Raw genomic sequence first — 24,260 nt, forward strand, 5'->3', positions numbered from 1 at the left:
AAACTCTCTCTGAAACTGTGGAGAGTTGTTGCCATTCAGCGTGAACACTACTGAGCTAGATGGACCAACGGTCTGATTCAGTATAAGGCAACTCAGTGTGCAGGTCTGACTTCAAGTTTTAGGGAGCCCACAGCAAACTGCTTAGAAAATTATGCACACAATCCCAGGATAAAAGTTAAGAGCTAACCTAAAGAGTTTAATACAATTAAAAGAGTTTAGTAGGGATCTCACCAGTCCCAGTAGTCTTTGATCAAATTCCAGCAACACAGGAATATAACTGGGTGGTCAAGCCCTGAGCTAGAAACCTGATGTAATGTCCCAGTGTAATAATTGAAGTAATGATGGAATATATTGACGGCTTTAATGACAACCCTCAACCCCTTGGTTTAGACTTTTATAGTCTTTTTCCTCAGGCGAAGGTCTTAATCTCCCAGGGGAAGATCTTAATGTACTTGTTACTTTGTGATAGGCTATTACAGCTTGGATATGATCACACATCTGAGTTTCAAATATGTCATTTAAAATGTGTTTGGAGTTCCTCTAAGAGCTGATATAATAACCTTTGCAAATAGCTAAGGAATACAGGGAAGTTCACCTTTTAAAAGTGTTTGTTCATTAATTTCCTGTAAAAATAACTGGGAAAGGATGCTTAATACTCTGAGGTAACCCACTGAGGTATTGTTGAGAAAACTGGTTTCCTCAGAGTATTAAGCATCCTTTCCCAGTTATTTTTACAGGAAATTAATGAACAAACACTTTTAAAAGGTGAACTTCCCTGTATTCCTTAGCTATTTGCAATGGTCATCGCAACCATTGAGGAAATGAAGCCCAGCCTCCAGGCATCCCACAATGCATCACACAAGGAGCATGGTACATTGGGGGATTTCCCCGCTGCTGGGTGTTCTAGCTGCCTGGCTCTATGAACACATGGGCTGCAGACAGCTTGATTGTTCATATGACTGGGGACTGTGGTAGAAGGTCACACCCATGCCATTCTACCTCATTATAAGCCCTGGTAAAAACAAACAAACCCCAAGCTACCCCAGTGAAAAGCGCCAGGATCTGGATCAATCCTGGCGCTCTACATGAGCAGCCCTACCTGGGTAGGGCTGTGCAAGCCCGGGTAGGACTACCCATGTGAATGAGCTCACTCCTTATTTATGGAGAGGTATACCTACTCAGAAGCCATATAATGGCACAGCAGGGAAATGACTTGACTAGCAAGCCAGAGGTTGCTGGTTCGAATCCTCACTGGTATGTTTCCTAGACTATGGGAAAACACCTCTATCGGGCAGCAGCGATATAGGAAGATGCTGAAAGGCTTCATCTCATACTGCGTCAGAGGCGGCAATGGTAACCCCCTCCTGTATTCTACCAAAGACAACCACAGGGCTCTGTGGTGGCCAGGAGTCAACACCAACCCGTCAGCACACTTTACCTTTACCTTACACTACTTAAGTGGCTTTAGCAAATGGAGCATATTAAGTTAACATATTATATAGTAATACTTCTTGTAATCTTTTCACCTGTTTTCACCTGAGTGGCTGCACAGTCAATAATTTCTGTTGAGTTATTAAACTCTCTAGTATTTTGTAAAGTTTCCAGATGATTTACTTTATAGAATCTCAAAATCATTCTCAAGATCCTCCCAATTCATATTGATAATTTATCAAGTTATTATTCTGAATATGATTCAGTATAAATGATAGATCATTCTACAAAGCCATCAAGAACTCAAGGCAAATACATGGATTTCCTTTTGATTCATTCAGCCAAGCAGGTAGAGTTGACCTCCATCAAGTAACTGTAAATAGAGGTAAAGTGTTTGTGGGCAAAAGCACCCACTTATTAATGTCATATAAATTACCGTGTCTTGTGGAAGATGGTCACCATTCACTGGCAAACATCTCTATATGCTAATATCTTAATATGCTGTGGATTGTGTGCATGTTTAAAAATTTTAGGTAACAAAGACATTATTTTAGATAACAAATAACAAAGTGCTGTTATTTGAAATAAATACATCAAGGAAAAAGGTGAAAGCTTCTCAGGTCTTTTTCCCCAGGTGGATGGTGAATGTTACTGCAAACCCAATGTTTGTGGAGATGCCTGTGATACTTGTGAAGATGGTTATTATGGTCTGAAAGACAGGAATTATTTTGGATGTCAAGGTACAGTTTGGTTTATTCATAGCAAAACTTACTCCTAGGATAACAGATTGAAATATGATATTCAGATCACTGCTACGTGAAATATTTGTACATGAATACGTTTGAGTGCTTCTGACAAATGTATAAATTTGGGTCATATATTTAAATTTAAAACAGTGCTCTTTCCAACAGCACATTGGAGAGGCTTGTACATGTTATCTGTACAGCGTGACTGCAAAGACATTTAGAGATGGAGCTTGCTCCCCTCTGCCTGTTTCTGCTACCTCTCTCTCTCTTATGGTAACATATGTTATATCATCGGAGTACAACTTGGGGTTTTTTTTCCTTTGTAGGATGCCAGTGTGATGTGGGAGGTTCAGTAAGTCCTGTGTGCAATTATTTGTCAGGTGCTTGCCAGTGCAGAAGGCACATAGTGGGAAAGTCCTGCAATGAGTAAGTAAGACTGGAAAATGAAGTTTGTCAAGCACAGGTTTTATTGCTGGTTCCTCAATGCATTATGGGCCATCCGAGTGTTAAATCAGACTTGCTCACTATTATTATACGATTATGCTGATTGCATAACAAATTATTTTCATAACAGTGGGTACCAAAGATGGGGCTAAATTGAATCACGTACAGAGAAAGAATAGGGGTGTACACAGCATCCCCCTCATATGTCTGCATGGAGAGGGGAGTGGGATTGTGTCCACTGTTCCTGATATCTTCACTTTTTCTGGCCCCACTCCGATGTCTCCACATTCAGCAGAAGGTTGGAAAGGGGAGCCTACACAAGTGGGCTTCCTTCTTCAGTGTCCTGCAGAAAAAATTGAGAGTAGGGGTAGGGCCAATGGAGGTGGTCTCACTTTCCCCTCCACATTACAGTGTATGCGTGGAAAGTATCTTATACATAATCCTTATACCTCTGGGTACCAACAAGTGCTGGGGACAGACAAGGAAGGTTGCTGTCTTCATGCCCTGGCCATGTCCTGTATGTGGGCTTTCCAGAGACTTCTCTTAGAAACACTGGACCAAATAGACCTTTGGTTTTATCCAGCAGAACTGTTCTTCATTCATTAATTCATTCATTCATGCGATTTCTATACCGCCCTTCCAAAAATGGCTCAGGGCGGTTTACACAGAGAAACAACAAATAAGGTGGCTCCCTGTCCGCAAAGGGCTCACAATCTAAAACGAAACATAAGATAGACACCAGCAACAGTCACTGGAGATACTGTGCTGGGGGTGGCTCCCCTGCTAAATAAAGAGAATCACCACGTTAAAAATATGCCTCTCTCCCAAGTTAGCAGGGGTATATGTTTCTTTAAGATGTAAAAACTGAAAACACTTTTAAAAGACAAAACAATTTATTTTCTGTTTATGAAAGACCTGAAGGGAACTACTATTTTCCTGATCTACATCACATGAAGTATGAAATTGAAGATGGTACTACTCCTAATGGAAGAGCCGTCCGGTTTGGTTACGCTCCTCAAGAATTTCCTGGCTTTAGCTGGCGAGGTTATGCACAGATGTCCTCTATACAAGTATGTGTTTAACTGACTAGATATTACTTTATGGAATAGTTTAGGAGGAGGGGGTAGCATTTTGTAATCATGTAGGAATTTTACAGTAAAGACATTTCAAATGTATGCGATGCGATTTCTTCATTGCCCTCTTCCCCTCTGCGCTTTTTATTCTTCCCAAACGGAATAGCCTCTTGGGGGGAAAAAAACATACACGCACCCATCTGCTCCAGCACAGGTACTCTTAAGGCCATACACTGAAGCAGCACAGATAAGAGCCCCTCTGGTTATTCTTTATGATTTGAATTTCAAAGATTGGAAATTCAAAATATCAGTTAAAACAGTAATTCATTCAAAGCCACAATTAGCAATGACATCACAGAAGAGAGCAGAAGATCAAATAACAGATAAACAGAATTGTGTAGTGTCAAGGCAAGCTTAAGCAGAAAAGGTGCAGCAAAATAGTTGCCTATTCCTTTCCCACTTCTACTCACCTTCTTCACCTAGTTATTTCTCTAGAGCAGATGAGGGAACCAGGTGAGCACAAGGACCAGGAAAGTAAAAGGTAGAGTGCAGATGGCAGCAAAAGTTCCCACTGCATCATTAAGTCAGGTTCTCCAGGTTATGATCTGGCAACCCTAATATTAATAACATGGAAAGTTGTCTTCTAAAGTATCAGATTTAAGATATTTGAAAACTGATTGGCAGGCATGCTGTTTTTAACAGAGGCAACACTAAAATGAGACATGCCTTGCCACATCCTGTTTATTTCATATTTCCTTTAAGCTTCAACCTTAGATTCAAGGTGGTATACAACATCAAAACCACAATTACAAAAATTTTAAATAATTTAAACACATTTTTAAATAATTAAAGCACATTAAAATTAAAATGATTAAATTAAATACAATCAAATACCTGGATAAAAATATACATTTTAGGGCTCTCCTAAAAATAACAAAGTCCAACCTTGCATCTCAGCAGGGCCTGCAATCCAAAGCTCAGGAACAGCTTTTGAGAAGGCCTGACTCCAAGTGACCACCAGCCATATGGGCAGCAGCTGTAGGTGGCTCTCTCATGATGATCTTAATAAACATTGTTGTCTGTACAGAAGGCATTCTCTTAAATGAGCCTGGACCTTAGACCATGGACCTAATTTATTTAGGGCTTTGTTGGTAATCACCAGCACTTTGCATTTTGCCTGGAAACTTCTTGGCAACCAGTGCAACGGTTTTAAAACCAGAGTAATTAGGTCTCTTTGAGTTGTTCCTGAGACCAACCTGGCTGCCAAATCATCCAGGAACAGGCACAGTCAGTGAATCACCTGAAGCTGATAAAAGGCACTCCTGGGTGCTTTCCAGACTAGACCCTACAACAGGGTCAGGACATATCTCAGAAGTGTGCTTCCACACTTCCTGTGTCATGACACCGCAGTCCCTATGGGACAGCAGGGTGCCGTTCACATTTCTAATGCCATGTTGAGAATTTAATAGCTGCAATGTAGGGCAAGGGCGTCGTACATCTGGCATGAAAAAGTTGCGGGTTTTTTGGGTTGTTCATTGCTGCGAGACTGCTCCCCCTGCTATTGATGTCCCAAATGTGACCTGCCTGAACGGAGGCATTTTGCTGCTGTTCCAGCAGCTAGTCTGGAAAACACCCTGGCCAAAGTTTCTGTCTGAGAAACATAAGAGAGGTTTGGGTCCAGAAATACTCCCAAACTGCAAACTTGTTCCTTCCGAGATCGCAGTTCTATGCAAACTTACTTAGAAATGAATACCACACTACAGTCTGTGGAATACCAACTACTTAGGACTGTATTATAAGAATCATTCAGTATGTGAGAAGTGTTTTGTCCTGTGTTTTATTAGAATCTGTCATATGTTTACATTTACTAAATGACTGCTGGATGTTTTCTGTCTTTGGGTGGTAGTGTTAAATAATATGCTTTCCTGTCCTCTTCTTTGCTTCTTTTTCCCCAGCCAGAGGTGGTAGTACCTGTCACTGTGGCTTCTCCTAAGCTCTTCCACCTAGTACTGCACTATGTCAGCTTGGTTTCAAAAAGCTCTAAAGGGAGGATCTCAATTGCTGAGGAAAAGCATTTTTGTCCTAATAACACTTGTAAGTGAATTCCATTTCTTGCTAGGTTTGCCTTTCTTCCTCTTCCTTACCCAGAAAGTGCTTTTTTTTCTCTGCATATGTCTGTTTGTGTGCCTGTATGACTGTATTTTTTCTGTAGGAGTTGAGTATTTTGCTTGCATGGCTTCTAACGGTTATCCTTTTGGCACTTTATGGCTGTTTTTTTTTTCTTGTTTATTAACTTCCATTTTACAGAACGAAGTGAGGATAACTCTGAATGTGGAGAAATCAAACATCTATTTATTTCATGTTATCTTGAGGTATATTAATCCTGGAACTGCAGTAGTACCTGGCCACATAATCGCTTATCAATCTCGGCTGCAAAAAGGTAGGTAAAACATGCTGGCAGAAGAATTGAGCAGATGATTATCATGGATCTTCATGCGTCGCACTAAGTTCAACTATAAAAGTAATTTAGGAGGTTGTTTTACATGATCACCGCTACCGAAGTTGTTCCAGCAATATTTGGGCTCTTTTGCACAGTTTGCAGCCATTCATGAGCATCCTAATATTCCCAACACTCATTTTCATCAGGCCTGAAATTGGGAGAATTCGGGGGTATACTTTTTACATACATATGCACATGTGTGTATATATGCACATGCAAAGAAATAAGATGTGCTTCAGGTTTATTTTAATAATGTTTCTTAGATGGCTAAATACTGTATATGAGAACTCAGAAAAGCAATATTGTAATATTGTAAATGCTGCCAAACTTCGCAGTAGAGCAGGGAGCAGAGTTGTGCGCCAGGACCCACTGACTAGCACGGGGGGTGCCATTTTGTTTCCCCCGGCACGTGATGGTGGCCGGCCAATGGGAGTGGGGGAGCGACTGCATAAGTTGCCAGCTCCCTTTGCTCAGGCTCAGTTGCTCTGAAGCAAGTTTTTGTCCCCCGTTCCTGTCCCCAACCGTGCATCATACATTCAGCCTCTGCAGTGCCCGTAAGCAATTGGGCTGGTATGTGGATTTTTAAAAGTAATTAAATTTCTAAATGTCATGGTTGTGGAATTAAATTTGGAATATATGATGGCAGAGATATCCAAACTGGTGCTTGATGCAAATTGTTTACTCCTGATTTAAAAGAGGTCAGAATAAAGGAAGGTAAAGAGGCCCTGAAAATTCATGATCTACTGCTTTTCCTCACCTTTAATTTGCTTCAAGAACTTTGGCTAAACAAATCCAAGCTTGATTGTGAAAACAAGCCCCAAGTTTGCTAATTAGACCATTTCAGTTGCTGTAGTTTTCTGGAATACTTGATTGTCACAAAGGGTGCTTACATGTGCATGACCCTGATGGCCTTCATTCTTAATACATATTTCTCTTATTAATCACTTGCTTGCCCTGTGTAGACCTTCAGTACTGAGAGATGCTTCCTGAGATGCTCTCATGGGGGCTAGTTTTGGTATAGTTGCTTTTGATTTAAATAATGCTTATATAAAGCCTACTTGTCTCCAGACTCAACTCTCTTAATGTGACAAAAAGACTGAAACATAACATTTGGATCCAGCTCTGAAAGCTAGATTTCAGTAGGAAACATCAAAGCCCATATTGCAGTAGTTGGAAAAAATATCTTACTACAGATTTTGGGCCTCTTCACACACTGATGTTTGAAGACACTTATGGCACTCTATTTGAAGGCACACTCATCAGAAAGCCAGAAGTGATGGCAGTGTACACACAGTGTACACGTATCCTGGAATGTGTACACACCAGCAAACCTGAGTTTGGTACTTGGAAATGTGTGGAATAGTCCTAGCTGCTCTGAATCTAAATAAAGTGTGCCATCATGCTGGTGCTGCACAGAGGTGGCAGTTTGCAGCACAATGTTCTGTGTAGAGTGGGGCTTCTTTACGGAAGGCTGAGACCCATATTACCCCTGTAAACAGCCACCTCCATATGGCACTAGTACAGCAGTTCACTTTATATGGATTCAGAGTGGCTGAAGCACAGACCTGGAGTGAAATAGCCCTCTAGAAGCCCCCTAGGTGAGCTTGGCATTGTAGCGCTAGATTCTGAATTGCCTGAACACCTGGTAATAGTCAAGGAACTATTCTGTTCAGTTTTTCTCCTCCATTTCCTCCCTTTCTGATTGGTGCATGTATATTCTGTTCCTGGGTATGCTCCAGGGAACAGTATCCATGCAGGTAGACAAGATTCAGACCTTTTACTCACTCTGTTGCCTTAACCCCTTGACTTGCTGTCCATCCAGTATTAATGAAACACATGCTATTGTTGGCTTGCGAATAATCAAGGAATGATTTTATTAATTTGCTTGTTTTCTGGCAGGTAACCAGAGCAAAGAAATTGTGTTCCCACCCAGTAGAGAGCCAGCTTTTGTAACTGTCCCAGGAAAGAGCTTTGCAGATCCATTTTCACTTGCCCCTGGAACCTGGATTTTTAAGTTAATGGCAGAGGGAGTCCTTCTGGTAAGAAATTCCCCGACCATCGTAATGTTTATATTTTTGAGAGCTGATTCTGTTCAGGAGCACACCGCTTTGAAAGAAAGTGGAAATACCTGTAGAGCAGGACTGCTCAACATCAGCCCTCCTGCAGATGTTAGTCTACAACTCCCATAATCCCTGGGTATTGGCCACTGTGGCTGGGGATTATGGGAGTTGTAGTCCAAAAATTGCTGGGAGGCCAAAGTTGAGCAGGCCTGCAGTAGAGGAAGTTATACTAAGCACTATAATGAATGGGAGTTCATGTGGTTCAATAGCTTGTGCTGTCCATCTAATCTCTGGTTAGATGGATGGACCGCCCTCCATGAGTCTTTCATCTGTCAGCCACTTATTTCTGGACATTTGTTGAACAGCAGCATCCCATGTTACATCCTAAACTGATATTTGAATTGTTTACAAGCTTGAAACAGCAGCTGATGCTGCTGGGATATGTTTGTGTGCAGAGGTGGCACTCCGAAAAACATCTTGATGACACAGAAGGGGCAAAATTCTCCCCTCCAGCACTACCTGTGCTTATGTGTGCATAAATGGGCTTACGCTGATTTCCTGAGAGACCTCCAGGAAAGAGGGTGATGCGTGTGTGAGCTCTGCCCTTCAAGCCTTCCTTATACCTGCAAAACTTTGTTTTATCTCAAAAATTGTTCGAGATAAAAAATCTTGACCATTAAAATCTTAGAGAAGATATTAATTTACGCTGCATCCTTGGGGGCACCCAAGAAATCCAACAATACGCAGCTAATCAAATCACATAAGTGCCTGCCTGACTCCATGCAGAAAATGGCTGATGCGATTTCAGACCCTGAGGTGGTGGTGGACATACTAGGCCTCATGAGAGAAGGCACTGGTCTAGAGTGGATGGAATTAATGGTACTTTGCTCAGTATTAATTGCGCTGAGCACAAACACACAACAAACACTATGCTGACCATGCAAATGGCTGCTGCACATGTGCAGATGAGTACAGTATTAATTAATTTAATTAATTAATTAATTAATTAATTAATTAAAAGTTTTTCTATATTGTCCAAAACTTGGTAGGTGGAGCAGCCGCTGTGCGGGGTGCCGAGTGGGGCGCCTCTGCTCCCAGCAGCTTTCAGGTGTCACTGATATCAATGGCAGTGTTCCCTCTAACAGGGATTCCCAGATGTTGTTGACTACAACTCCCAGAATCCCCAAGCAAAAGCCATTATAGCTGGGGATTCTGGGAGTTGTAGTCAACAACATCTGGTAATCCCTGTTAGAGGGAACACTGATCAACAGTAATGTCTTTAAAGCAAGGATTCTCAACGTATGGGTCCCCAGATGTAATTGAACTTCAGCTCCCATAATTCCCAACCAAAGGCCACTGGGGCTGGGGATTATGGGAGTTGAAGTTCAATAACATCTGGGGACCCACACGTTGAGAAACCCTGCTTTAACCATTTGCCACGGCCCTCAACAGCCACCTCTGCGTTTGAGATTCTTTGGCAGGAAAATATATTGTTTGAATTCTAGCATTTAATATCGCATATCATTTTTTTTTCCTTTTTCACTGCTGAGAAACTATGACTTATGCCTGATCTATAGTTTCCCTAAATTTTGCCTCCAAGCTTCACTTACATTGTATAACTAAAATGTTATGACTTTCACTTGCCTCATGAACATGACAGCTGCTACACTGGAATAAGTTTATTAACTTCCTGTGTCTGTGACTTATGAAATCTTGAAATCATAATTTAGGTTCAGTCAAATAATGGTTAGAATTTTAAGGGCTCTGCTTAAAGCTGGGGGGGGGGCTGCATTTGGGGATAGGGATCTGCAAGGCATTCACATGCCTGGCTTGTCTAGAATCCTGCTTTGGCAAGTTGGGAGGGCTAACAAAGGGATGGGGGTAGTTATTGTAATAGGATTTCTGTTGGGGTTTGTTTTTTGTTCCCCCTCCCCCACCCTGGTTTCTCTTTTTCTGTGTTAAACCATGCCACCTGCGCGATCATCCCTTAATTGCTTATTATAATACTCTACTCCCGGGCTGCACAACTCAAGTGCCCTGGTGGGCCAGAACCATCCATAACTTGCTGTGCAGGGGCCGAGATCAAATTTTCAGCACATTACATTAAAATTAAAAATATTATTAGTTATTCCCCTTTCAATGGACCCATAGTTCTAACCAAAGATAGTGGCCAGGAAATAGGTCCTGCCCCTGCTCAATGAGTGGGGCTCCCAGAGTGCATGCCAGCCCCAAACAAATGCCAAGTTCTCTCCTCTCCCTAAATTGTTGTTGCTTTCAGGCTGCAATGCTAGGCATGCTTAAATGGGAGTAAGCCTCGCTGGGCACATCATGAAGCATATTTCTGAGAAAGCATGCACAGGATGACACTATAAGGCATTTTCCAGCTCCTGTGTTTCCATATTGTCCATATTGTCTCCAGTGTTTTTTAACATCTTCATGAAACCGCTGGGAGAGATCATCAGGAGATTTGGTGCAGGGTGCTTTCAGTATGCTGATGCCAAATCTATTTCTCCATGGCAACATCATCAGGAGAAGGGATAACCTCCATAAATGCCTACCTGGAGGCAATAATGGGCTGGATGAGGGATAACAAACTGAGGCTGAATCCAAATAAGACGGAGGTACTTATTGTGTGGGGTCAGAACTCAGGAGACGATTTTGAACTGCCGGTTCTGGATGGGATCACACTCCCTGAGAAGGAACAGGTATGCAGTCTGGGGGTGCTTCTGGATCCAAAGCTCTCCCTGGTGTCCCAGGTTGAGGCGGTGGCCAGAGGTGCTTTTTATCAGCTTTGGCTGATACTCCAGCTGCATCCATTTCTTGAGATGAATGACCTCAAAATGGTGGTAAATATCCTGGTAACCTCTAGACTAGATTACTGCAATGCACTCTATGTGGGGCTGAGTTTGTACATAGTCCAGAAACTGCAGTTGGTCCAGAATGCAGCAGCTAGGTTTGTCTCTGGGTCATCTAGGAGAGACCATATTACTCCTGTGTTGAAAGAACTACACTTCTGGGCAAAATACAAGGTGCTGGTTATTACCTATAAAGCCCTGAACAGCTTAGGCCCTGGGTATTTAAGAGAACATCATCTTTGCCATGAGCCCCAACACTTGTTAAGATCATCTGGAGAGGTTCGTCTGCATTTGCCACCTTCATCTGGAGAAGTTTGTCTGGCAGCTACTCAGGAACAGGCCTTCTCCTTTGCTGCCCCTGTTTGGAATTCATTCCCTGTTGAAATAAGAGCCTCCGCATCTCTGGCAACTCTTAAAAAGGCACTGAAGACAAATTTATTCACCCAGGCTTTTAATTAGATTTATAATTTTAATGTTTTTAATATTGGGTTTTAAATGTTTTTAATGATTGTTTAAATAATTTTAATTGTTAATTGATTTAATGTATTTAATGATTTTAATTGTGAACTGCCAAGTTTTTGGCGGTATAAAAATATGTTAAATAAAGAAATGTTTTTTAAAATAAATAAATGTTAGTGACTTTTAATAATTTGTGGGTGAATTCTCTTCACTAGTGCTATGAGGCTCGCTAAAATGAGGGGAGTAATAATTTCTTATGCAGCTCACACACAAAAAAGTCCATATCAGTCAGTTATTAAAACTAGAACAAGTTCTATCAATGGCAATAACTGATTATTGGTAATCTCCATTCCCTGATAAGTACACTAAGCTACTTAACTTTGAATGTAAAGTTAATCTCTTGTATTCAAAACAGGTAGATTTAATCCTTATTTGTGTTAAACAAGAGTATTTGGAAAGTGAAGAAAGCTGGTAAGCTTCTGACATGTACATTAAAATTAAAACATTTATATCTCGCTCTTCCTCCGAGTAACTCAGAGCAGTATACATGGTTATTTTTATCCTCACAACAACCCTGTGAGGTAAGTTATACTGAGAGATACATGACTGGCCCAGAATCACCCAGTGAGTTTTATGGTTGAATGGGGATTCAGATGGGTCTTCCCAGTCCTAGTCCAACACGCTAACCACTACACTATGCTGATATGAAATGACCTGATAAAAATCAATGCATTATTTTGAGGCTTCAATTCCAAATAATATGAGAGGGATATAACTGATAAATCTGTGTAGATTAATCACAGATTAATCTCCTGCACTCTTCCCAAGTCAAACAGAAGGTCTTGGTTTACCACTTAATCTAGATCAGGGTTTTCAGGCTGTGGTACTCCAGATGTTGGTGAACTACAACTCCCCTCATCCCCAGCTAAAATTTATTGTAGTTGGGGATGATGGGATTTGTAGTTCAGCAACATCTGAAGGACCACAGGTTGGGAACCCCTGCTCTAGATGAACTCTGCCAAGCACTTAAGGATATAAAATCAGACAAAGCACCTGGGTCTGATGGTGTTACAACAAAAAATGATAAAGCACTTGAAGAAGCATTAATCCGGGTGTTGTTTAATACAATTGATAGGTTTGCCAGGTCATTGAGGTTTTCCTGCTTCTATGAATGAGGCTGCTGTTACTATAATCTTAACAACAGATAACAATCCTCAGCTTTGTATTAGCTATAGGTCCATCTCCATCATAAATGTTGATACAAAATCACCCCCTCCGTTTTGGACAAATCTGTGTCCCGTTTGCATGATGTCTTGTTGTTACACCCTGCAAAAAAAGGTTTTGTCCCTGGTTGGCAGAGTCCCAGCCTCCTGATAATATCCAAGTTATTATGAATACGCTGGTGGCTTCAGAGTGGGGGCCTTCTCTGTGATAGCTTCTAACATTGGATGCAGAGAAGGCCTTTGATAAGCGTCTGGTGGCAGTTTTAAATAGCTGTGCTATAAAGTTTTGGCTTTCCAGAGTATTTTGTCAACCAGGTACAGACTCTGTATAGCTCCGCTGGTGCCAGAGTTAATAGAAATGGGTTCTCACCTTTCAATTTGTTTTGTGAGGCAAGCCAGAGTTGCCCTTTATCTCCTCTCTTATTTAATTTGACCCTTAAATCATTGGCAATTGCAATACAGAATTTTGAACTAATCAGGGGCATTCCTATTGGTCACAATGAATTCAAAATTATTCTTTATGCTGATGATCCCCTACTATTCAAAACTGATCCAAATTACTCTATATGCCACCTAATGGATTTAACAGAAATATCGGAAATGTTTCTGGGTATAAAGTCAGTTGCTTCAAGTCAGAAGCCATATGCATAGGTTTGCCGATTGTTTATTCCTCTTTAACTGAATTTAGAATTCAGTGGGGGAAAGACTATTAAATTCCTTGGTATCTTTATACCCCCAAACATTTGAAACTCTATGAAGATGGAGTTGGACCAAATTCAATTAGAGTATATGAGGAAAGATCAACATGATTAAATCCATAATAATCTCATGTATAATCTATTTACTTTGCGGCCTACCCTTTATTATTCCTAAAATGTTTTTTTTAAATCAAGAGGCATCAATTATTTAATAGGTTTTTATGGGCGAAAGCGAAAAGGCCTAGAATTTTTTTTACAAAAAGTTTTAGCTTTTAGATTTTCTCCAACTGTCTATCATTGCTACTAGGTCTGCATCGGACAGAGTACTGAAAGGCTATAAATCAGACCCATTTACATAGCTGTCTGGTCTTGTGGGATAATCTGAAAATAAAGATGGCAGGCAATTGGATAATGAGGCGGTCCTGGGCCGAAAGAGGATTTTGTTCATTATCCCAATTGTTTGGCCCAGATCATAACTTTTAAACCTTTCTCTGTTTTACATGCTGAATTTGGTTTACCTTCATCAGCTGCATGGCAGTATATGCAGCTCCAACACAACCTGTGGCAGTGTTTGGGATCTTCAGAACCACAAAAAGTACTTCTAAGGGCATATTGGTTTCCAATAAGATCTCATCACTGGGGATAACTTCTGACTCATGTTGGTGATGTGGTGACCCAGGGGCAAATCTGATCCATCTGCTATGGCACCGTAAAGTAACTTGCCCTTTTTAGAGCAAAGTATTTGTGAGAATTATCTTTATACTTCAGTGAAATTTAAGATTACCAGATGCTTTGTTCTTGGTTTGTCCCCCCACCCCACCCCCATTTTGATCTCTCAGAGAGCCAGAAACAATAAATTATTGGAGCTTTATTAATAGCTAAAAAGCATATTATTCAGTCGTGGAAAGCCACTGCAGCTCCAGATGCAGTGGTCCCTCGACTTACGAACTACTCAACATCCGAAGTTTTCGACTTACGAACGACAAAAATGACCGGAAGTCGTTGCCGGTTTAGATGCGGCTTCCTCGACTTACGAATTTTTAGATGCGGTTTCCTCGACTTACGAATGTTTCCAGACCTCTGTGGGTGCGCTTTTCGACTTACGAAAATTTCGACCTACGAACGTGCGTTCGGAACGGATTAACTTCGTAAGTCGAGGGACCACTGTATAGAAGACTAGATGTACGAGATGATGTCTCTGACTGCTAGAGAAAATAAGTTTAAAGAAACTGACAATCTAAGCAAATGCAACAACATTTGGAAAGCTTTTGTTGAATGGTTCTCTGACTTAAATATCAAACAGTGCTACCTGTGTCTTGTGGTTGGTCCAGGCTTTGATGGTAGTGGTATTTTGTTTTGTTCAGTTTCCCCTGCTTTCCTTTCCTTCATCTGTATGAAGGGTGTGAGGTGGATTTATGTGGTATTGATGATATTTTGATGATTGTGTCACCACATTGAAATAATTTTTAAAAGGGCTCACAGGGCTTGAATCTTAATGCTTGTTTTTATTTGTAATGTATTTATGTGCTGTGTTTACTATACCATTCATTGTTAGCCAATATGCAAGCACAGCCTTTGGGGAATAATAAATACCCAATCCCTGTTAGTTAACTCTTCTCACGATCCATCTCTCTGAATTCTGTGAAGGACCAATTGCCTATCTTCCTCCTCTGGTCTTCCATACCAGCAGGGCTGAACCGTTTGAGTTGAACTACAGTATTGTGTGTTCCTCAAACTTCCCACAAAAAAGTACTAATTCATTTATGGTTGACTGGGAGAATGTATTCCATATAACAGGTGAGGGCAGCCTGAGGCTCTCCAGCTGTGGCTAGGCTACAACGCCAGTCATCCCCAGCTGCAATTTATTGTGCCTGGGGATAATGAAAGTTGTAGCTCAACAAGCTACAGAGAGCTTCAGATTGGCATATAATATGTGAACTCTTCTGGGTGCATTAACAACTAACAAGTCTCATCTTCTAGTCCAGTGACCCAAGAGAAGATGCCACTGCAGCTGAGATCTCTAGCAAATGAGATCCGTAAATCAGACCTCAAAATAATGTGTTGTGTTAGTGTTAAAAGTTTATTTTATTTTATAGTGAACATTTAGTATCTGAATCAGGTCCTCAGAGTCTGGGCTAACTCCCTTTGTAAATATGCACTATATAATTTTGCTATAGTTCTCATTTGATCACTCCATATGTGTGCAATAAATATGCTTATGCAAACCTTGTTTTGTCCTGTTAGGATTACCTGGTACTCTTACCTAGTGACTACTATGAAGCACCCCTCTTGCAGTTACCAGTTACAGAGCCTTGCACATACTCAGGACATACCACAAGAGAGAAGTTAGTTTATTTGTTGACATTAATGAAAAAATTACATATATATATGCTGCAGTCAAGCACAATCACACCCTTGACTTTTCCTTCTGCTTTTAAAGTTGTTTACAGTATCAACATTTGCCGCTGGACAGATTTTCTTGTGTACTTAGTTCAGGAATCACATTTTTCTTACAACGAGGAGAGTACAGGAAAGTAGCTTTTCAACAGCCAACAGCCAAGCATCCAATGATGTCACATATCAGTGGCCAAGAGGTAAGACATATCCATTTATATGTCAATTTCTCACAGTATTAGTTTCAACTCCTTTTATTGTCATCCCCACAATATCAGTATGTGGTAGTCATTCTGTGGGGAAAGGAGGGAAGAGAAATATTTTTCTGAAGGAAAGATTCAGTGGTAGGACTGATTCAGTGCTCAGGCCATACGCTGCCCCCCCCCCTTTTGCATTTTATTAAAGCACAAGTGGTTATGAAAAGTGTCTTGATAGAAAACTAATGAATCCACGCAATACTTATTTTAACAATATGCAAATATAATTTAAAAATTTCCTTAGGTGGAACTGCAAATAAGACTCAATGTTCCCCAAGTTGGCCGCTATATGATAGTCGTTGAGTATGCTAATGAACAGGATCAAATGTATGTCGCTAATGTGAAGATTAACAGTCCTGAGCAAATGATGGAGGAAAGAATTCATATATACAGCTGCAAATATAGGTGAGATAATCTGAAACTGTCTATGTATGTTGCCTTTTGAAAAAAGGCCCTCAAGGCATGAATATCAAAATACTATAAACTTGCAATACAATAAACTTAATTAAAACAACAAAAATTAAAGAGCTGCAAGGAAATTAAAAACATAAGAAATGACACATCAACCTTTGCCTATTGTGGCTGGGGATGATAAGAATTGTAGTCCAGGGGATTATGCTAGGGAACCCCTGGCATAAGACAATGGATGCTTCATTGCTTTTCTGAATTGCTGCTGTGTTGTTAATAAGGTGTCTGCTCTTCAGGATCTCTGCCTTTCTTCTTGGTTCTCCTGTTTTGCTTTAACTAAAACATGCATTTCCCTCTCTCTGATTCTTTGACACCAGCTACTCATGTGTATGGTTCTCTTTCTTTTTCTCATCTCCCTCCCACGAGCCCTGCTACCTGATAGTTGCCTTAAATAGAGTCGGACCATTGGTCCATCTAGATATTGTTTATACTGCATGGCATTGCCCCTCTGGAATTTCAGACGGGTATTTCCCAGTCCTGCCTGGAGATGCTAAGAATTCAGTCTGGAACCTTCTGCACACAAAATGATGTTCTACTGAGCGACAGTCGTTCTCCTTATTGGTTGGGAGTGGAATAGCTTTTCTTTATGATCAGTTGTAGTTATCTGTTGTAGTTTCCTCCCGCACCCGCCATCTTTTCCCCATTATTTGAATTTCATACCTTTTCCTATATCTGCTGCAGCTTCCTGTGTCGCAGTGTCATAGTTGACAATATGAATCGTGTTGCCATTTATGACCTTTTGGCTGATGCAAATTTACATCTTAGGGCATCATCAATAAATATTCTTCTGGTAAGTTTCTGTTTGTAATATTTTTCCAAGTGAGAATAAAAGAAGCCCATCACCTTTGTCTGTAATATGTCTGTGTTTTAGATAGATAGATGGAAATTGGCACAATTAAAAGAAAACTTCAGAACTGTAAAGTCATCATGTTGGTATGTACAAAGAAATCAGCCCCACCCTTATCATCCTTGTATTCCCCTGCCTTATCCCATCAAGAGACCTAAGCCAGTCTTAGGAACCTGTTGGTATTTGTTTGCACTGTTCCATCTGATTTCCCTGATTTGGTTCAGGATGGGGGACAGAGGCAGTTGCCCAAATTAGTGGAGCTCAGATTGAAATCCTCTTCTCAGAGGCTTGTTGGAGCTGCAGTAGCCACTGCTGTGGTATTGCTACTGTTTTGCAGCTGTCCTTCACTCTGTCCCATTGCTTGTGTTCTCCTGGTGTCTTTGTGGATGGAGAGCACTTCAGGAAGGTACAGATGTCCTGCACTACTAGTTTCCATTCATTATATCCCCAAGAACAATTGACGTGATTGCTGCCGAATAGACTGCTGATCGCCCTCCCACAATTCCCATTATCACAACTGCCAGTTGAGATACTGGGACTTGCAGTCGGTTGCAGACGTGCCACTTCCTATTCAAATTTTCTTGTAGAAGCTGTACTTGTGTGTCTGCTATTGCAGGTTTCATATCAGCTACCACAGTGCCAACTATTGTGTGCTTTGGGGCTTCATGTGTCGTCGTTGTTACTGTTGCTGTGATTGGTCACTTTTCAGTATAAAAAGAATCTCAGTGTGGTTTACATACTAAAAGGAGTGAGATGATGACTCCCTGTTCTAAAAGGGCTCACAATCTGAAAAGAAACACAAGGGAGACACCCTACTGAAAGGAATCCTATGCTGGGCCAGAGGTGGCTGGTGAGGGCAGAGTCAGAATGGGCAACATGGGGTAGTGGGAGGTACCTTTTAAAGTGTCATTACCTTTGATTACCTACTGATTGAACCTGGCAGTCCCCACAAGCAGTGTCCCTCCAGATGGCTGCCCCACCTATGGCATTCATCTGGTCTCTGCTCATGCGTGGTGGCCATTTGTGTGGCCAGCAACACCATGCTGACCATGCAAATGATTGCTGTGCAGACACAGAGACCAGATGAGTGCCGTAAGTGGGGAAACCTCCTTGCAGGCTGCCAGGCAGGGCACCGCTCCTTGTGGGGTCTGCCAGGTGCAATCAGTATCAAAGGTGATGACTCTTTGAAGGAACCTCCTGCAGAGGGTTGGAGATGTAATTGTGTGCATGAGTTCCAGGAACGCATGTGGAGCTGCTGCCGAGGCTGCCGCCAGTACTTCCTGGGGCTGCCACACTCGTGGCGATGGGCAGCCGGTGGCACCCCCCACCACCATGTGGCACCCCCGTGCAGCTCCCCTTCTCTTCTGCAGTGTGTGTGTGTGTGTGTGTGTGTATGTGTGTGTGTGTGTGTGAGAGAGAGAGAGAGGTGGTGGTGGCAGCAGCAGCAGCAGCAGCTGCCTCCCTGATAGAGCAGCCCGGGGTAGAACTCCCTGTGATGCTCCCTCTTTCCCATCTCATGTGTGTGCGGTGGCCAGCTGAGTGGTGGAGTTATCTTCTCTTGCCAAATACAAAAGAGCCACCACTTTTAAAGGTGCTTCCTTGCTCAGTCACCAGGAGTTTAAAATATCTAAAATATTTTGTGTAGGCTTCCTTCTTGATTTCATTCTCTCATTCTCTCAGCTGACTTCCCTAGGAAGCTAGTTGCTGCCACCTTTTGGTGGTTTTCCTTTCATAACATTATCTCATAAAGATTTCCTCTCTTGTCTCTTTGTGCCCTCCATATATAAAACAGAATCCTCTACAGTACACAGGGAAAACACTGATAAAACAGGTCTGGAATATGACTCCCAGATTGTTCCCATACAGCAGAAGTCAAAATCCGGCTTGTTAAACACAGGTCCACAATCTCACTGGGGAGGGCAGGTGGGCTGTGGGGAAGTCAGAAGCTCACCTGCCTTTCCTGACAGACAAGCAGCCACCGTCCTCCCACCACTGCACCACGTGCCCACACAAGCGGTGGTGCGGAGGAGTGAGACTTCCCCCCCATCTGCATCCCAGGGTGCTCCAGGGCACAAGTGCAGCAGCTCCTTCCCCCTGGCTCACTGCTGGAACCACTCAACCTACATTGGTGTCCATAGGGGAGCTGTTACCTATGGGGGGAAATGGGATGATTCAAGTTCCCCTTTTTCTCCTATGGGCGAATTGGGAATTTTTGGTGAATTTTTAATTCTATTTATTGGACTGGCCAGCCGGTTTGACAAGTTGATTCAAGTTTTTGTAATTCAATGTGAGGTTGTATCAAATGGCAAAAAACGATTCATGCACATCTCTATTGTTTACCCATTTTTCTTTAGTACTTTCCTGAGCTGCAGGAATTCTGATTTTCAGTTTAAACACAAAGATGGAACATGCTTCTATTTAAAGGTGGTGGGAGGGGGGGAGAGACCTTCATCATTATAAATAGAAAAATTCAAATTTTGTACCAAAGAAATCCAGGTTCTGCACAGAATAAATTTGCATAATTTGTATAATTTATTTCAGTTGATATCTATATAAGTATATAGAATATTCAGCAGGAACTGAGGGACTAGTAATCAAGGGAAATGTCACAATGAGAAAGCAGTGGATATTGGTAGATGGAAACCAGGACAGAGATGAGCAATGGGAAAGGATAGAAAGAGGGTGAAGAAGCTCCAGTTTTCACCATAACAAGTCCTAGACCACTTTTGGTTTCTGAACCTTTGGCTGAACTCTTTGCAGTTAATTACACTTATCCTGCTTGTTTCACAGTCCGCTCTGAGTTGGACTCTGATTGATCTATTTCCATTGAGGTGATGGAGGTAATGTCTTGAGATGTCATTTGGGATTCGTTTGAGCTTGTGGAGGCTGATGATGTGGATAGGGTTCTCTGTGGTATGAGTACGGCGTCTTGTTCGCTTGATGCTTGCCACTCCTGGTTGATTTGTTCAGCCGAGGATGTGTGTGAGGTCCTGGGTCTAGGAGCTAGTGAGTTCATCACTCAGGCAGGGAGAGGTTCCTCTAGCTTTGAAAGAAGCAGTGGTCTGCCCTCTCCTGAAGTCTTCTTCCCTGGACCCAGAGATATCAGATAATTTTAGATCTATCTCCAGCCTTCCCTTTTTAGGGAAGGTTTTGGAGAAAGTCATTCCTGCTCAACTACAGAGAATCCTAGATTCTAGTGGATTTTCTTGACCCTTTTCAGTCAGAGTTTAGGCCATGGCACAACATGGAAACAGCATTGGTCGCTCTGGTGGATTACCTCTATCGGAGCCTCGATGAGGGGGGCGTTCCTCTCTTGGTTCTATTAGATCTCTTAGTGGCTTTTGATACCATCAGCCATGGTATTCTTCTGAATTGTCTGTGGGGGTTGGGAATCGGGGGCACAGTTTTGAGCTGGTTCCTTAGTGGACAGTTTCAGACAGTTTGCATTGGAGGTGAGTGTTCTAGCCGATGGGCTCTATCTTGTGGTGTGCTACAGGGCTCAGTCCTCACTCCCATGCTTTTAAAGATCTATATGAAGGTGCTGAGTGAGGTCATCCGTTGGTTTGGGGTGACGTATCACCAGTATGCTGATGATACTCAATTGTACATTGCCACCTCAGGCCGATCCCGGGATGCTGTGAATGTGTTGGCCCAGTGTCTTGAGGCTGTAAGGGTTTAGATGGGCCAAAACAAGCTCAGGCTTATTCCCTCCAAGACAGAGTTGCTCTTGTTCAGTTCTCGATCTGGCCAGGTTCCAGTTTCAAGTGTTTCCCTTGATGGGTTCACACTCCGCTTGAAAGAGCAGGCTTGCGATTTGGGGGTTATCCTGGATTCACAGCTCCTGCAGGAAAAGGAGGTGGAAGCTGTGGTGAGGAGAGCCTTTGCCTGGTTTCGTCTGGTGTGCCAATTGCAGCCTTAGCTCGACCGGCAGACCTTGGCAACCATAACTCATGTCCTTGTCACCTCTCAGTTGGACTATTGCAATGCGCTCTACCTGGGGTTGCCTTTAAAGATAACTCAGAAGCTTCAGCTGGCTCAAAATGCCGCAGCCTGGCTGATTATGACCAGCAAAAAATATGATAATGTTTCACCTTTGTTGAGGTTTCTACATTGGCTGCCAGTTTGCTTTGGGTCAAATTCAAAGTGCTGGTTATTACCTATAAAACCTTTCAGGGTTTGGTACCTGTGTACCTTCAGGACCACCTCTCTCATCCAACTTTGATCCACCCTGTGAGGTCGTCTCAGTTGGGCCTTCTCAGAGTTCCGGGCCCAGGGGAGGTACGTGGGGCCCGGGCTCGTAAGAGGGCCTTCTCTGTGGCAGCCCCCTCCTTATGGGACACCTGGACTCCTGAGAGTCGTAATGCACCCTCTCTTCTGTCCTTTTAGAAGCTTCTGAAGACTTATTTATTTTGCCAGGCTTTTAGTTTTTAGTATGTGTGTGGACCGCCCCCCCCCATTTCCTTCTCTTGTCTTCACTGTTGTGTTAATTTATGTAAACCTCCTTTTATTTATTTATTTATTTTTACATTTCTATACCGCCTTTCCATTAAAAGAAACCCCAAGGCAGTTTACAAAAATTAAAACATACAATAAAAAGCAGTAAAAACATCAAGCAAAAAAACAAGCATAAAAACAAGACAACAGATAAAAACACACAAAAGCAGCAGTAAAAATCGATTATGTAAAAGCCTGGGTAAGGCCTTGAGTCTAAGGAAGTCAGGTGGTCAATAAATTTGCTATAAATAAATAAAATCTTAGCAATTTATTCCAACATGAGCACCATTTCCTGACCATGAACACAAATTGCAAAAAGTAATTTTCTGTAAAAATCATGCAATTTAATGCCATCTGCTAGCCATTTACTGAGAATATGTGAAGAATTCATGAAAAAATTAAGTAGCATTTAAAAGAAATGGAGTTTTCATGGATTTTCAGCCAATGGTCAGAAGGTCACACAGAGAAACTGCACAATGTCCTTTAATGTCATCTGGATGCCCCATAAAATCTCTTATCACAATTTGTGTTCATGTTGGAATACATCACTGTCTATATAGATCCTCAGTAGGACTGAAACATGTGCTAAATACAGGATTGCACCATTCCAGCAGAAACATTTTATTTGAATCCATGAGGGCTAGAAGCTTGCTTTTTGAAACCAAAAAGAGAGAGATTTTCAGAAAATCAAATTCTGGGGTAGAGTCTTTATTCCACTCTATATGTTACTTGTAGAGCTACCAGGAATCTTGAACAAATGGTGTCAGAATCTTTCTGCTCTTGTGCAATAAAAACCTAGTAAAGTTCCTACAGCCAGTCCTGCTATGTTTCTTCTCAGTGCTTCTGTCCTGTTCAGGAAGATAAATGGGCTGTCCAAGACAAGACATTGAGTCACTATCAGCTGTGCAAGCTTTTAATCCCATGTAATGGTATCGTAGCAGCTCTCTGCCCAACCACATTGTACCCTTGGCTGACTTCCCACAAATCCTTCTGATGAGGGCAGGAGACTGCAAAAGGCACTGTGGCTATTGAAAAAGTTCTTTAGCAGCCTGCCTTCCTGTTTCTTGGCAAGGTCTTGCAGCCTATAAGCTCCTATTGACAAGCCTCCACAAAGTTCATTGTTTCGTTGCTAAATAGATCTCTTCCTTTCTTTTAGGCTTTTATGAGCAAAATTATGCAGTGTTTTCATACATGGTGCTTGCCTTTTTATCATGTTGCGGTTAAAACAACAAATGAAACATGCATGTGTTGACTTTGTTTCCTAGCACAAAATCTGTATTGTTCCGGCAGAAGACTTTGCTCTGGAGTATGTGGAACCTAAGGTCCACTGTATTGCCACTTATGGCAATTCAGCTGATTCAAGGTAGGGTACCTTTTCCTCTGTATTATTCTTAAAAGAATGCTTTAAGCTTCCAAGACACCATAGTAAAGGTTTGTTCTCTGCCTCAGAAATATCTGCAGTGCCCACAGTATGATAGGGCTGCTGTTCACATACTCTGAAAGGAAGGGAAGCTCTGAAGAAAGTCATTTTTCTCGGTAGTGATGTGGAAGTTTTTGCCTAGAGAGGTGTGAACCTCCTTTGAGGAGTCTTAATGGAATTCTTTTAACTTCCCTCCAGTTTGTACAGATGTTTCACCTGAGCAGTCAGGGCTACTTGAGGTGACAAATTGTGGGCCAGTTCTCAGGGGCAACACAGCAGCCAACCTATCAATCCCATCATGGATGGCTTGCAGGAGGGTTTTCAGACAGCAGGCTTTACTGTGAGGCTTTACTGCGAGTTCGAAGTTGCCCCCCCCCAAACCGACACAAAAAGTGGATTTTTAAATCCTGGATATAAATAGGGCTACACTCTAATGCCCAATAAAAAACCTGAATCGTGTGTGAAGTGCTCCCTGATAGCTTTCAGAGACCTTGGGGTAAGTCTGGCTGATATGTGACCACATACCTCCATTCCGGAGGAGATGCGAGCTCAAAGCCCTGTGTGAAAAACACCCAGGGGAAGGAAGGTGAAATAGCATAGGAACATAGGAAACTGCCTTATACTGAGTCAGACCGTTGGTCCATCTAGCTCAGTATTGTCTATGCTGACTGGCCGCAGCTCTCCAAGGTTTCAGGCAGGAGTCTTTCCCAGGCCTACCTGGAGTTGCCAGGGAGTGAACTTGTGACCTTCTGCATGCAAGCAGATGTTCTGCCTCTGAGCTACAGCTTCATCTCCAAAGGAGAATATCTTAAAGCAGACCGTAGTGGTGTGCATGGAACCGGCACCTGCAAGTTCAAAGTGGGGGGGATATCTTTAAGGATGGGGGGTGCT

General features: G+C 42.1%; 1 protein-coding gene across 4 annotated transcripts in view; it reads left to right on the top strand.

The window, feature by feature from the left end:
* LAMA3 (laminin subunit alpha 3) overlaps positions 1–24,260 on the top strand; it is a 212,716-nt gene that overhangs the window by 84,438 nt on the left and 104,018 nt on the right. For 3 of the 4 annotated variants that reach the window (XM_053242489.1, XM_053242491.1, XM_053242492.1), the window contains 10 exons: positions 2,066–2,171; positions 2,504–2,603; positions 3,535–3,691; positions 5,650–5,788; positions 8,094–8,233; positions 15,734–15,834; positions 15,930–16,083; positions 16,385–16,545; positions 17,290–17,398; positions 23,215–23,312. In XM_053242489.1, the coding sequence (XP_053098464.1) occupies positions 2,066–2,171; positions 2,504–2,603; positions 3,535–3,691; positions 5,650–5,788; positions 8,094–8,233; positions 15,734–15,834; positions 15,930–16,083; positions 16,385–16,545; positions 17,290–17,398; positions 23,215–23,312 (1,265 nt within the window). Of the gene's footprint in view, positions 1–2,065; positions 2,172–2,503; positions 2,604–3,534; positions 3,692–5,649; positions 5,789–6,001; positions 6,135–8,093; positions 8,234–15,733; positions 15,835–15,929; positions 16,084–16,384; positions 16,546–17,289; positions 17,399–23,214; positions 23,313–24,260 lie in introns of all 4 variants that reach the window. The other variant, XM_053242490.1, reaches the window with a different exon arrangement.

Source organism: Hemicordylus capensis, chromosome 4 (genome assembly GCF_027244095.1).
Source record: "Hemicordylus capensis ecotype Gifberg chromosome 4, rHemCap1.1.pri, whole genome shotgun sequence".
In the NCBI taxonomy this organism is placed as follows: domain Eukaryota; kingdom Metazoa; phylum Chordata; class Lepidosauria; order Squamata; family Cordylidae; genus Hemicordylus; species Hemicordylus capensis.